At 39.6% G+C, this 14745-nt stretch overlaps 1 protein-coding gene across 15 annotated transcripts in view; it reads left to right on the top strand.

Moving 5' to 3' along the window:
* Positions 1–14745, top strand: part of TCAIM (T cell activation inhibitor, mitochondrial) — a 70270-nt gene that overhangs the window by 4126 nt on the left and 51399 nt on the right. For 14 of the 15 annotated variants that reach the window (XM_026496627.4, XM_026496625.4, XM_026496635.4 and 11 more), the window contains one exon: positions 14457–14529. In XM_026496627.4, coding sequence (XP_026352412.1) covers positions 14501–14529 — 29 coding nt within the window. In that variant the 5' untranslated portion in view covers positions 14457–14500. Of the gene's footprint in view, positions 1–12128; positions 12348–14456; positions 14530–14745 lie in introns of those variants that run through there. The other variant, XM_057316081.1, reaches the window with a different exon arrangement.

The following is a 14745-nucleotide window of genomic DNA, read 5'->3' on the forward strand; positions in this document are numbered from 1 at the left end:
TACCATAGGCCTACGTGATAAATCTTTTTACTCTACTGCCATGTGAACCTTTTTTTTAACTTTTTTTTTAAGATTTTATTTATTTAAGTGGGGTGGGGGGAGGAGAAGAAAGAGAGGGACAAGCTGATTTAGCACTGAGCACAGAGCCCACTGCTGGGCTTGATCCTAGGACCCTGAGATCATGAATTGAGCCTAAACCAAGAGTCAGACACTTTGCCCACTGAGCCACCCAGGTGCCCCCCCCCAACCTTTTTAGGAAATTGCCTACTCACCAAAAAAGCAGACAGAAAACACCTAACTCTTAACCTATAATAGCCTTTTTCTAAGTTCTCTCTAAATCTACAAACCATGATTTAATGTTCAGACTTGTATTTAGAAACATTTTATTTTCATTGGGAGAATCCATTGTCCCATTTCTAAGTATTAATAGCCTTTATTGGTCATTGCTCAGTAGTGATTTTACCCTATGATTACAAAGTGGACAGTGAATGTATAATTTTTCTGTACAACTGAAAACCAGTACTTTAAATACAGAAACTTGTTTATTTAAATTCAAGTTAGTACAGAAACTTTTTTCTCTTTATTTTTGACAGAAACCTTCTAAAACCTGCTACGTAAAGTCTCTGCACCCAAAAAAAAAAAAAAAAAAAAAAAAAAAATTTCTCTTCACAACATGCTTTGTGCTCCGTGTTTGAAAATCATTAAGGATGGGGGCGCCTGGGTGGCGCAGTCCTTAAGCGTCTGCCTTCGGCTCAGGGCGTGATCCCAGCGATCTGGGATCGAGCCCCACATCAGGCTCCTCCACTGGGAGCCTGCTTCTTCCTCTCCCACTTCCCCTGCTTGTGTTCCCTTTCTCGCTGGCTGTCTTTCTCTCTGTCAAATAAATAAATAAAATCTTTAAAAAAAAAAAAAAAAAAGAAAGAAAATCATTAAGGATGCATTTTCTAGTTTTTTCAATTTTGCTGTTGGTGATTCTTTGGAGACTAATTCTGAGCTAACTCTGAAGTTATAAAGCTACTTTCTGTGGTAAATGAGCTTTTCCTGGCAAATCTTACTCATAAATGATTAGATATATATTAAGTGTAACTTGGCTGTCTGCCTCGAAAACTGTTTATGAATCAAATTTGAAACAGCTAGTCTTTCCTAAATTCATTTCAAAATTTTTGTCTTTATAGTGTGCTTTAATTTTCAAACTTCAAAATATTTTTTTTTCGAATCAGTTATCATAACAGTTTCTTTTCAGTGTTGTGTTTGTTTTGATGTCTTGCTGTTGAAAATGTGCAGTGGGGCGTGTCGTTTGGATCACCTACCGTATCGTTGGGTGGGGACATTTAGATTTTATGACTTCCTAAGATATTGCTGCAAAAACAAAACAGGTTGTGCTGTTGCATTGTATGTCAAGGTGCTTTGCATTATTTAGTAATTCTGGCTTTTCAAGTGTGCTTTTAGGATCATTTTATGCTGAATAATGGATGTTGGTTAGAGCATGGCTGCATATTTCATCTGTTTCCCATCTTTATTCTTGGATGATCATATGCCTCTCAAGTATTATTCCTCATTTCTTATCCATTTTTAGCTCATTTATTAGTATCTTTGCAGTTAAATGGCATAAATTTTCTTAATAATATAAAAAATTAGGGGTGCCTGGCTGGCTCAGTCAGAAGAGTGTGTGACTCTTGATCTCGGGGTTGTAAATGCAAGCCCCACGTTGGGTGTAGAGATTACTTAAAAAAAAATAAACTTAAAAAAACATAAAAAATGAAATTTCATTATGTGTGAGTGTGGTGAGTGGTTTCTTCTTGAGGTAAATTGGGACTGCAATCTAGAACTGTCTTGGACAGATATCCCAGGGGGGGTAGGGTCCTGTCTTAAATACCAAGTGAACAACACACTTTCCTACTATATACATTTTCTTCATTTAATTTGAATGCTAAAAGCATTGATTTATTTTTTTTTATTTTAATGATTTTTTATTATATTATGTTAGTCACCATACAGTACATCCCCGGTTTCCGATGTAAGGCTCAATGATTCATTAGTTGTGTATAACACCCAGTGCACCATGCAATACGTGCACTCCTTACTACCCATCACCGGTCTATCCCATTCCCCCACCCCCGCCCCTCTGTAGCCCTCAGTTTGTTTCTCATAGTCCATAGTCTCTCATGTTTCATTCCCCCTTCTGATTACCCCCCTTTCTTTATCCCTTTCTTCCCCTACTGATCATCCTAGTTCTTATGTTCCATAGATGAGAGAAATCATATGATAGTTGTCTTTCTCTGCTTGACTTATTTCACTTAGCATTATCTCCTCCAGTGCCATCCATGTTGCAGCAAATGTTGAGAACTCGTTCTTTCTGATAGCTGAGTAATATTCCATTGTATATATGGACCACAACTTCTTAATCCAGTCATCTGTTGAAGGGCATCTCGGCTCATTCCACGATTTAGCTATTGTGGACATTGCTGCTATGAACATTGGGGTGCCTATGGCCCTTCTCTTTACTACGTCTGTATCTTTGGGGTAAATACCCAGTAGTGCAATGGCTGGATCATAGGGGAGCTCAATTTTTAACTTTTTAAGGGACCTCCACACGGTTTTCCAGAGTGGCTGTACCAACTTGCATTCCCACCAACAATGTAGGAGGGATCCCCTTTCTCCACATCCTCTCCAACAATTGTTGTTTCTTGCCTTGTCTATTTTTGCCATTCTAACTGGTGTAAGGTGGTATCTCAGTGTGGTTTTGATTTGAATTTCCTTGGTGGCTAATGATTTTGAACATTTTTTCATGTGTCTGTTAGCCATTTGTATGTCTTCATTGGAAAAGTGTCTGTTCATATCTTCTGCCCATTTTTTCATTTGTTTATTTGTTTCTTGAGTGTTGAGTTTGAGAAGTTCTTTGTAGATCTTGGATACCAGTCCTTTATCTGTAGTGTCATTTGCAAATATATTCTCCCATTCTGCGGGCTGCCTCTTAGTTTTTCTGACTGTTTCCTTGGCTGTGCAGAAACTTCTAAACTTGATGAACTCCCATAAATTCATTTTATCTTTTGTTTCTCTTGCCTTTGGGGATGTATCATGAAAAAGGTTGCTTTGGCCTATGTCGTAGAGGTTGCTGCCTATGTTCTCCTCTAGAATTTTGATGGATTCCTGTCTCACATTGAGGTATTTCATCCATTTGGAGTTTATTTTTGTGTATGGTGTGAGAGAGTGGTCAATTTTCATTCTTTTGCATGTAGCTATTCAATTTTACCAGCACCATTTATTGAAGAGACTGTCTTTTTCCCACCGGATGTTTTTTCCTGCTTTATCAAATATTAGTTGCCCAAAGAGCTGAGGGTCCATTTCTGGGTTCTCTGTTCTGTTCCATTGGTCTATGTGTCTGTTTTTGTGCCAGTACCATGCTGTCTTTGTGATCACAGCTTTGTAGTACAGCTCGAAATCCGGCATTGTGATGCCCCCAGCTTTGTTTTTCCTTTTCAACAGTTCCTTGGAGATTCGGGGCCTTTTCTGTTTCCATACAAATTTAAGGACTGTTTGTTCCAGTTCTTTGAAAAATGTCCTCGGTATTTTGATCGGGATAGCATTGAAAGTGTAGGTTGCTCTGGGTAGCATGGACATTTTAACTATGTTAGTTCTTCCGATCCATGAGCATGGAATATCTTTCCATCTTTTTATGTCTTCCTCAATGTCTTTCAAGAGTGATTTATAGTTTCTAGAATATAGGTCCTTTACGTCTCTGGTTAAGTTAATTCCAAGGTAACGTATGGTTTTTGGTGCTATTGTAAATGGGATGGATTCCCTAATTTCTCTTTCTTCGTTCTCGTTATTCGTGTATAGAAATGCAACTGATTTCTGAGCATTGATTTTGTATCCCGCCACGTTACTGAATTGCTCTATAACTTCTAATAGTTTGGGAGTGGCTTCTTTTGGGTTTTCCATATAGAGTATCATGTCATCTGCGAAGAGAGACATTTTGACTTCTTCTTTGCCGATTTGAATACCTTTGATCCCTTTTTGTCGTCTGATTGCTGTTGCAAGGACTTCTAGTACTATGTTGAATAATAGTGGCGAGTGTGGGCATCCTTGTCGAGTTCCTGATCTTAAGGGAAAGGCTTCCAGCTTCTCCCCATTGAGAATAATATTTGCAGTAGGCCTTTCATAAATGGCTTTTATGAGATTGAGAAATGAACCCTCTATTCCTACACTCTGAAGGGTTTTAATCAGGAAAGGATGCTGTATTTTGTCAAATGCTTTTTCTGCATCAATTGAGAGGATCATATGGTTCCTGAGTCTTTTCTTGTTGATATGATGTATCACGCTGATTGATTTGAGAATATTGAACCACGCTTGCATCCCAGGTATGAATCCCACTTGATCGTGATGGATAATCCTTTTAATGTACTGTTGGATTCTATTAGCAAGTATCTTGTTGAGGATTTTGGCGTCCGTATTCATTAGGGAAATCGGTCTGTAATTCTCCTTTTTGAGGGGGTTTTTGCCTGGTTTGGGGATCAAGGTAATATTGGCCTCTTAGAATGAGTTTGGTAGCTTTCCTCCTGTTTCTATTTTTTGAAATAGCTTTAGGAGAATAGGTATTATTTCTTCTTTGAATGTTTGGTAGAATTCCCCAGGAAAACCATCCGGGCCTGGAGTTTTGTTATTTGGAAGGTTGTTTATCACTGACTCAATTTCTTCATAATTAATTGGCCTGTTTAAGAAATCAGTTTCTTCTTGTTTCAATCTTGGTAGTTTATAGGTTTCCAGGAAGGATTCCATCTCTTCCAGATTGCTTAGTTTATTGGCATATAGCTGTTGATAAAAATTTCTAATAGTCCTTCCAATTTCAATGGTGTTCGTCGTGACCTCTCCTTTTTCATTCATAATTTTAATAATTTGGGTCCTTTCTCTTTTCTTTTGGATAAGTCTTGCCAGTGGTCTGTCAATTTTATTGATTCTCTCCAAGAACCAGCTTCTAGTCCTGTTGATCTGCTCTACTGTACTTCTGGTTTCTGCTTGATTGATTTCAGCTCTAATTTTGGTAACTGCTTTCTCGTGCGTGGATTAGGCCTGTCCCTCTGTTGCTGTTCCAGCTTCTTGAGGTGAGAATATAAAAACTGCATTTTAGATTTTTCTATTCTTTTGAGTGAGGCTTGGATGGCTATGTATTTCCCCCTTAGGACTGCCTTTGCAGTATCCCATAGGTTTTGGACTGTTGTATTTTCATTCTCATTGGTCTCCATAAATTGTTTAATTTGATTTTTGATTTCCTGGTTTATCGAGTCATTCCTGAGCAGGATAGTTCTTAGTCTCCAAGTGTTCGAGTTTCTTCCAAATTTTTCCTTGTGGTTGAGCTCCAATTTCAGAGCGTTGTGGTCTGAGAATATGCAGGGGATAATTTCAATCTTTTGGTATTGGCTGAGACCTGTTTTGTGTCCCAGAACATGGTCTATTCTTGAGAATGTTCCATGGGCATTAGAATAGAATGAGTATTCTTTGGTTCTGGGGTGTAGTGTTCTATATATATCTATGAGGTCCAACTCGTCGAGTATGGCATTCAAAGCCTTTGATTCTTTGCTTAGTTTTTGCCAGGGTGTTCTATTTCTGATAGTGGGGTGTTGAGGTCCCCTACTATTAATGTATTTTTATCTATATGTCTCTTTATTCAGGTTAAGAGTTGGCTTGTGTATCTTGCTGCTCCCTGATGGGGGCATATATATTTATAATTGTCATATCCACTTGTTGGATACATCCTTTAAGAATAATACAGTGCCCTTCTGTGTCTCTAACTATAGTCTGTAGTTTAAAATCCAATCTGCCTGATATGAGAATTGCTACCCCAGCTTTCTTTTGAGGTCCATTTTCGTGAAAGGTGGTACTCCATCCCCTTACTCTCAGTCTGAATGCATCTTTGGGTTCGAAATGAGTCTCTTGTAGACAGCAAATGGATGGGTCATTTCTTTTTATCCAATCTGCAACCCTGTGGCGTTTATGGGAGCATTCAAACGATTTACATTGGCGCTAAGAACTGAGAGATATGATTTTAATGATGCCATGTTGCCAGTAAAGTCTTTGTTTGTATTGGCTGTGACTTTCTGTTCTGTATCACTCTTGGGGCCTTTTTACTTTTATAGAACCCCCCGTAATACCTCCTGTAGGGCTGGTTTCGTGGTTACGAAATTGGTCAATGACTGGCGATTCTGGAAGGTCTTTATTTCTCCATCAATTCTGAATGACAGCCTTGCTGGATAGAGGATCCTTGGCTGCATGTTTTTCTCTGAAAGAGCTTTAAAAATGCTCCCCCAACCCTTTCTCTCATTCCAGGTCTGTGTAGACAGGTCTGATGTAATTCTGATACCTTTGCCTTGGTACGTGAGAAATTTCTTTGCCGTGGCCGCTTTCAATACTGTATCCTTGGATCTAATATTTGTGAAGTGCACTATGACGTGATGTGGCGTAGGTTTGTCGTGGTTGAGCTTGGGAGGGGTCCTCTCTGCCTCTTGGACACGAATGTTTGTTTCCCTTGCTAGATTAGGGAAGTTTTCAGCTACAATTTTTTCAAATATCTCTTCTAGACCTCCTTTTTTCTCCACCCCCTCGGGGATGTCGATGATTCTGACATTGGATCGTTTCATTGAGTCAGTAATCTCCCGTAACCTACATTCGTGGGTGTGGATTTTTTTTAAGACCATCTTCTATTTTCATTTTTTCCTCTATTAACCCATCCTCCAATTCACTAACCCTTTCCTCTGCTTCGGTGACCCTGGCCGTCAGAGCCTCTAGTTTTGCCTGCATTTGGCTCGTAGAATTTTTAATTTCTGTCAGATTCGCTCTCATTTCTGTCCTTAGAGATTCTATATTCTCAGTATACTTTTCATTAATACTTTTTTCAATTCTACTCATCATTTTGACCATCGTTACTCTGAATTCCATTTCTGATAATTTGGTTATATCCATATCCATTATTTCTGTGGCAGAGGCCACAGACTCACTGTCTTTTCTTTGCTGGGGGGGGGGGGGCTTCTCCTTCTTTTCATTCTAATGAGGAGAGGTTGCGGGGTTGTCCAGAGCCCAAATTATTGACTGGGTCCCAGGCCGTGCCCCTTGTTTTATAGGTATCTTAGGGATGTGGGCTTCTTCTTTAAAGATTTTATTTATTTATTTATCTGAGAGAGAGAGACAGTCAGCAAGAACGGGAACAGAAGCAGGGGAGTGAGAGAGGAAGAAGCAGGCTCCCAGTGGAGGAGCCCGATGAGGGACTCCTTTCCGGAATTCCGGGATCACGCCCTAAGCCGGAGAGAGGCGCTCAATGACTGCGCCACCCAGGCGCCCCGGGTTGTGGGCTTCTTGATTTTTCAGCCTGCCTTCTGGGGGAGGGGCCTGCCGCGCCGATACTCAGGCAACCCTGTTTGGGTAGAGTCTCCGTGTCCCCTGCGAGGGGGGATGGGGATGCGTAGGCTGTGAGCCGGTATTTCCAGGCTTTTGTTCTCTGGCGGCTTTCCCTGGCGGTTTGCTGTGCCTCTTCTGAGAGTCAGAGCAGCAGTGGCCGAATTTCAGCCTCTGTCACAGAATAGAGGGATTGCGGCCCTTTCTCCACTGACATTCTGGCCACTTTAACTCCATTACTTTGGTGCTGCTCAACCCTACAGCGTCCCGGGATGTGTGCCCCACACCCGGCGTCCCAGCCCTCACTTCCAGGGCCGGCGCGTCTCTGTCCTTTGTGTTTCTAACACCGCCAGCCGCCCCCGCGCGCTCCCGGAGCTCCCGGTCTCCGGTCTCCGTCTATGCCCGGTGAGCCCACTGGGATTCCGGAGTTCCGTGAGAAGCCTGGTGGCACGCGCACCTGGTTCAGGGTCTCAGTCTGCTGTTTCGCGGGTGCCGACCGCGAGTCCGCCCGCTCCCCCGTGCAGGTGGCCCGCCAGCCACCCCACGCGCGCTCCAGGAGCTCCCGGTCTCAGTCTGGATCCAGTGAGCGCACCGGGATTCCGGTGTTCTGCGAGATGCCTGGTGGCACGTGCACCCGGCTCACGGTCTCAGTCCGCTCTCTCATGGGTACCGTCCATGAGTCCGCCCGCTCCCCCGTGCAGGTGGCTGCCGCTTCCCGGCGCCCAACGTGGCAGCTCCCTCCCCCTGCCGTTTATCTTCCGATATCTGTGCACCGTTTCACGGCTCCCCTCTTCGTACCTCAATACTCAGCGCTGGAGATGTTCATTTGTAGAGATCCAGATGTATCTTCCTGCGTCTCAGGCTGATTCTGTGGTTGTTTAGGCTGGTCTGGTACCTATCCAGCTTGACTCAGGGGACCTGCTGAAAAAGGGGTCCCCTACTCCTCTGCCATCTTAACTCCCCTCTCCCTGATTTATTTTTTATAATAATTTTTTATTATGTTAGTCACCATACAGTACATCCCTAGTTTTTGATGTAATGTTCCATGATTCATTACTTGCGTATAACACCCAGTGCCGCTCCTTAATACCTGATTTAAAAAAAAAAAAAAAATTTAAGAACGTATGTCACATGTTCATTGTAAATAAACTAGGAAATAAAAAAAATTAAAGCACTTAATATCCTACTACCTAAAGATAGCCAGTTAGAGATTGCATATGTATATCCTTCTAGTCTTTTCTTTGCAAGCTTTGAACCTTGTATCTGTGCTATCTTAACTAAGATTAGATTGTTCTTGAAGAAATTTGGTGAGAATTCAGTCCATCACAGTTTGCATTGAACCTTTAGATAGTCTAAAGGGTTTTCTTTCCTCATTGCATCTCCATTTGATCTGAGAAATCTTCAAAATGGCAGGAGTATTTCCTGTATCTGTGTATTTGTCTCAAACAAAATATAAAGGTAAATGGTTAACTAAAATCACCCTTTTAAACATTTAAATGAAACCTCTAAACACATTATGTATCCCAGAGACTCTTGCCACACCAGTCAGCCATAAAGTATCCATTGTTGTTTGAATATGTACATTTTTAAAGATAGTTTTTTATTTGTCTTTAAGATACATATGTCTATCATTCTCTTAATGGCAGTTATGCTTCATTACATTATCTTGGTTCACGTATATTAACTACATCATGAAAATTTTTTTTTTTGAAGGTGGAGAGGGGGCAACAGACAGAGAGAGATGGAGAGAGAGAACCTTAAGCAGATTCCATGCCCAGCAGGGAGCCCGACAGGAGGCTGGATCTCATGACCCTGAGATCATGATCAGAGTCGAAATCCAGAGTCGGACACTTAACCGACTGAGCTACCCAGGCGCCCCTCATAACAATATTTTTTTAAGCATGCTTAATGCTCAAGATTTGACAGAATATGATTTTAGACATCCAGTGGTTTGTTTTGAGAGAACATGCCCCTCGACAGATCTCTAGAAGCGTGGGGTAATTGAGAGTGAGAAAGCTGAGAGTTTGATAATAGAAGGAGAAAGAACTTTTTACCTGGTGATTATTGTGTGAATAATGTGGCATTTCAAGACTTATTTAGGGACTACTTTTAGGATTTTTTTTTCTCATAGGATTTTTATTTTAATAACTACATCAGTTGACATGGAGGCCATACTATAGTTGAAGATCTTCCTAAAATCTTAATTACTGGAAAAGTTCATGTAATTAAAATCACTTCCCCCTTTTATCTGCTTAACTTCTTTTAAAAAATAAACTTTTTTAGAGCAGTTTTAGGTTCACAGCAAAATAAAGTATAGAGTTCCCATATACTCCCTGTCCCTGATACACACAGTCTTCCACACCTCCGTGGGACATTTGTTACAGTTCATGAACCTACCATGACACATCATTATCACCCAAAGTGCACAGCTTGCATTAGGTTTCACTCTTGGTATTGTACATCACATGGGTTTTGACAAAAGTATAATGATATGTATCCACCATGATAGTATAGAGAGTAGTTTCACTGCTGAGAAAATCCTCTCTGTTCCACCTGTTCATCCCTCTCTCCCTGCAACCCCTGACAGCCACTGAACTTTTTATTGTCACAATAGGTTGCCTTTTCCAGAATATATAATCTTTGCATATTGGCTTCTTTTTTTTTTTTTTTTTTTTTTAAAGATTTTATTTATTTATGTGACAGAGAGACAGCCAGCGAGAGAGGGAACACAGCAGGGGGAGTGGGAGAGGAAGAAGCAGGCTCCCAGCGGAGGAGCCTGATATGGGACTCGATCCCGGATCGCCAGGATCACACCCTGAGCCGAAGGCAGACGCTTTAACGACTGCGCTACCCAGGCGCCCCTGCATATTGGCTTCTGTCACTTAGTAATTTGCATTTAAGTTTCCTCCATTTCTTTTTGTGGCTTGAAGGCTCATTTCTTTATCTTTTTTAAACTTCTTAAAAATTTATATTACTCAGCTATCAGAAAGAACAATTTCTCAACATTTGCTGCAACATGGACAGCACTGGAGGAGATAATGCTAAGTGAAATAAGTCAAGCAGAGAAAGACAATTATCATATGGTTTCTCTCATCTATGGAACATAAGAACTAGGAAGATCGGTAGGGGAAGAAAGGGATAAAGAAAGGGGGGGTAATCAGAAGGGGGAATGAAGCATGAGAGACTATGGACTCTGAGAAACAAACTGAGGGCTTCAGAGGGGAGGGGTTGGGGGAATGGGATAGACCGGTGATGGGTAGTAAGGAGGGCACGTATAGCATGGTGCACTGGGTGTTATACGCAAATAATGAATCATCGAACTTTACATCAGAAACCAGGGATGTACTGTATGGTGAACAGCATAATATAATAAAAAAAACATTAAAAAATAAATAAAAAATAAAAAAATAAAATAAAAACCTGTAAAGAAAATAAAACTTATATATACAAAAATAAAATTAGGGGCGCCTGGATAGCGCAGTCGTTAAGCATTTGCCTTCGGCTCAGGGCGTGATCCCGGCGTTCTGGGATCGAGTCCCACATCGAGCTCCTCCGCTGGGAGCCTGCTTCTTCCTCTCCCACTCCCCCTGCTGTGTTCCTTCTCTCGCTGGCTATCTCTCTGTCACATAAATAAATAAAAATCTTAAAAAAAATTAAATATGATGAAAGGAAAAAAATTTATATTGAATTTATTTAAACTAAAGAATGACAGTTCATCCATTTCTTCCCCTCTACTCCTACCCCTCCTTTTGCAGCCACCAATCTGTTCTCTGTATCTATGAGCTTGGTGGGTTTTTTAATTTTGTTTTTGTTTGTTTGGTTTTTTGTTTGTTTTAGATCCCACATATAAGAGACATCATGCAGTATTTGTCTTCCTTTTTCTGACTTATTTCACTTAGCATATTGTCCCTGAGATCCATCTGTGTTGTTGCAAATGGCAAGATTTCATTCTTTTTTTATGGCTGAATAACATTTGATTGTATCTATATATCACATCTTCTTTATCCATTCACTCATCAGTAGACACTTAGGTTGTGTCCATATCTTGGTTATTGTGAATAATGCTGCAAGAACATGGGGATGCATATATCTTTTCAAATTAGTGGTTCTGTTTTCTTTGGATAAATACCCAGAAGGAATTGTTGGGTCATAGTTCTATCTTTAATTTTTTTGAGGAACCTCCATACTGTTTTCCATAGTGGTCACACCAACTTACATTCCCACAACACTGTACAGGGGTTTCCTTTTCCCCACATCCTCACCAACCCTTCTTATTTCTTTTGTCTTTTTGATAATAACCATTCTAAAGAGTGTGGAGTGATATCTCATTGTAGTTTTCATTTGCATTTCCCTGATAATTAGTGAGGTTGAACATCTTTTCATATGTCTGTTGGCCATTTTGTATGTCTTCTTTAGAAAAATGTCCATTTAGGTCTTCGGCCCATTTTTTAATCAGATTGTTTTTGTTTGCTGTTGAGTTGAATTCTTTATATATTTTGGATATTGGCCCCTTACCGGGTATATGATTTGCAATTATTTTCTCCCATTCAGTAGGTTGCTTTTCATTTTGTTGATGGTTTCCTTTGCTGTGCAAAAGTTTTTCAGTTTGATGTAGTCCTAATTGTTTATTTTTGCTTTTGGTATCAGATTAAAAAAAAAAATCATTGCCAAGACCTATTTTAAAGTGCTGGCCACCTTTGTTTTCTTCTAGGAGTTTTATGCTTTTAGGACTTATGTTGAAGTCTTTAATCCATTTTGAATTAATTTTTTTAAAGATTTTATTTATTTATTTATTTGACAGAGAGAGATACAGCCAGCAAGAGAGGGAACACAAGCAGGGGGAGTGGGAGAGGAAGAAGCAGGCTCCCAGCGGAACAGGGAGCCCCGTGCGGGACTTGATCCCAGGAACCTGAGGTCATGCCCTGGGCCGAAGGCAGACACTTAATGACTGAGCCAACCAGGTGCCCCCATTTTGAATTAATTTTTATGTCTGGTGTAAGACAGAGGTCCAGTTTCCTTCTTTTGTATATGGCTGTCCAATTTTCCCAGCATTATTTCTTGAAGAGACTGTCCTTCCTGCATGGTATATTCTTGACTCCTTTGTCATAAATTAATTAACCATAATATGCATAGATTTATTTGGGGGCTCTATATTCTGTCCCATTAATTTAAATGTCTGTTTTTATGCCAGTATCATACTGTTTTAATTAGTGTAGCTTTCGAGGCTTCTCCCATGTCTTTCATGGCTTGGTGGCTCCTTTGTTTTTAGCACTGAATCATAATACATTGTCTAAATATACCACAGTTTATTTATCCATTTACCTACTGAAGAACATCTTGGTTGCTCCCAAGTTTTGGCAGTTATGAATAAAGCTTTTATAAACATCTGTGTGGGGATGTCTGTGTGTCTCAGTTGGTTAAGCATCCGCCTTCAGCTCAGGTTATGATCCCAGGGTCCTAGGATTGAGTCCTACATTTGGGCTCCTTGCTCAGTGGGGAGCCTGCTTTTTCCTCTGCCTGCCTCTCCCCCTGCTTGTGCTCCCACACCTCTGACATAAATAAATAAATAAAATCTTTTTTAAAAATTAAAAAATAAACATCTGTGTGCAGGTTTCTATATAAACATAAGTTTTCAATTCCTTTGGGTAAATACCAAGGAGTGTGATTGCTGGATCGAATGGTAAAAGTATGTTTAGTTTTGTAAGAAACGCCATACTGTCCTCCAAAGTGGCCGTGCCATTTTGCATTCCCACCAGCAGTGAGTAAAAGAGTTCCTGTTCCACATTCTTACAGCATTTGGTGTTGTCAGTGTTCTGGATTTTGGCCATTCTAATAGATGTGTAGTAGTATTTCATTGTTGTTTTAATTTGCAATTCACTAATATATCATGTTGAACATCTTTTCATATGATTATTTGCCATCTGTATATTCTTATTTTATGATCTGTTCAGGTCTTTGGTCTGTTTTTTTTTTTTTTCCTTTCTTCAAAAACTTTTATTTACTATAAAGACAGAACACCAAAATAGGTACAAATACTATAAAATTGGTTCAGTTGGGTACAATTTTTAATTAAAATATCTCAATATATTTAAAATAACAGGACACATTTAATTTGGCCCTTTCTTTAATCGGGTTGTTCATTTTCTTATTGTTGAGTTTTAAAGATTTTTTTGTGTATATTTTGGGTAATAGCACTTTTTCAGATATGTGTATTTCCTCCCAGTGTGATTTGTCTTCTCATTGTCTTTTGCAGAACACAAGTTTTTAATTTTAATGAAGTTCACTTTATCAATTCTCTTTTTCATGGATCACGCCTTTGGTGTTGTATCTAAAAAGTCATCAACATACCCAAAGTCATCTAGGGTTTTTTTTCCAGTGTAATCTTCTACGAGTTTTATAGTTTTAAGATTTACATTTACATTTACATTTAAGTCTGTGGTCCATTTTGAGTTAATTTTTGTAAGGGTGTAAGGTCTGTGACTAGACTAATTTATTTGCATGTCGATGTCCAGTTGTTCTAGCACCGTTTGTTGAAAAGACTATCTTTGCTGTAAAGATCAGTTGACTGTACTTACGTGAATCTATTTCTGGGCTCTCTGTTCTGTTCCGTTGATCTGGTTGTCTGTTCTTTTAGCGGTACCACACTGTCTTGATTGCTATACCTTTATAGTAAGTCTTGAAGTCAGGTAGTGTCATTCTTCCAACTTTGTTCTTCTTCAGTATTGAGTTGGCTATTCTGAGTCTTTTCCCTGAGTTTGTCAATATCCATGAAATAACTTACTGGACTTTTGATTGGGATTGCACTGAGTCTGTAGATTAAATCTGTTGTCCTATAAATTGGAAAGTACTGACATCTTGACAATATCCATGGACATGGGATATTTCTATATTTATTTAATTCTTCTTTGATTTCATTCATCATTTTTGTAGTTTTACTCACTTAGATCTTGTACATATTTTGTTAGATTTATAGGTAAGCATTTCATTTTGGGGGGGGTACTAATAAAAATGGAAATGTTTTAATTTCAAATTCCACTTGTTCATCACTTGTATCTGCTTAACTTTTTAAGTGATTAATGGATGCCTGGGAGTTGATGTACATACATATTCAGAAATGTTTTGCCACCTGAGACCTGTGAGAAGGTAAGCTTTGTGGTCCATTATGTAATTAGTATGGGGGGGATTTTGTTATGTATTTGGCTAATTTTAATTTATTGTTATTTTTCAAATTCTAAAATTATAGTGGTGGAGGGCAGGAACAAAAAGAGAAAAAGAAAATTCATATGAACATCCAAGTCCTCCAAGAGTTCATTCAGGGCAGAAGGTGAAAAGAATACCATCTTTCAGAATAGTTCAGCG

The sequence above is a fragment of the Ursus arctos genome, unplaced genomic scaffold, assembly GCF_023065955.2.
Source record: "Ursus arctos isolate Adak ecotype North America unplaced genomic scaffold, UrsArc2.0 scaffold_20, whole genome shotgun sequence".
In the NCBI taxonomy this organism is placed as follows: Eukaryota; Metazoa; Chordata; class Mammalia; order Carnivora; family Ursidae; genus Ursus; species Ursus arctos.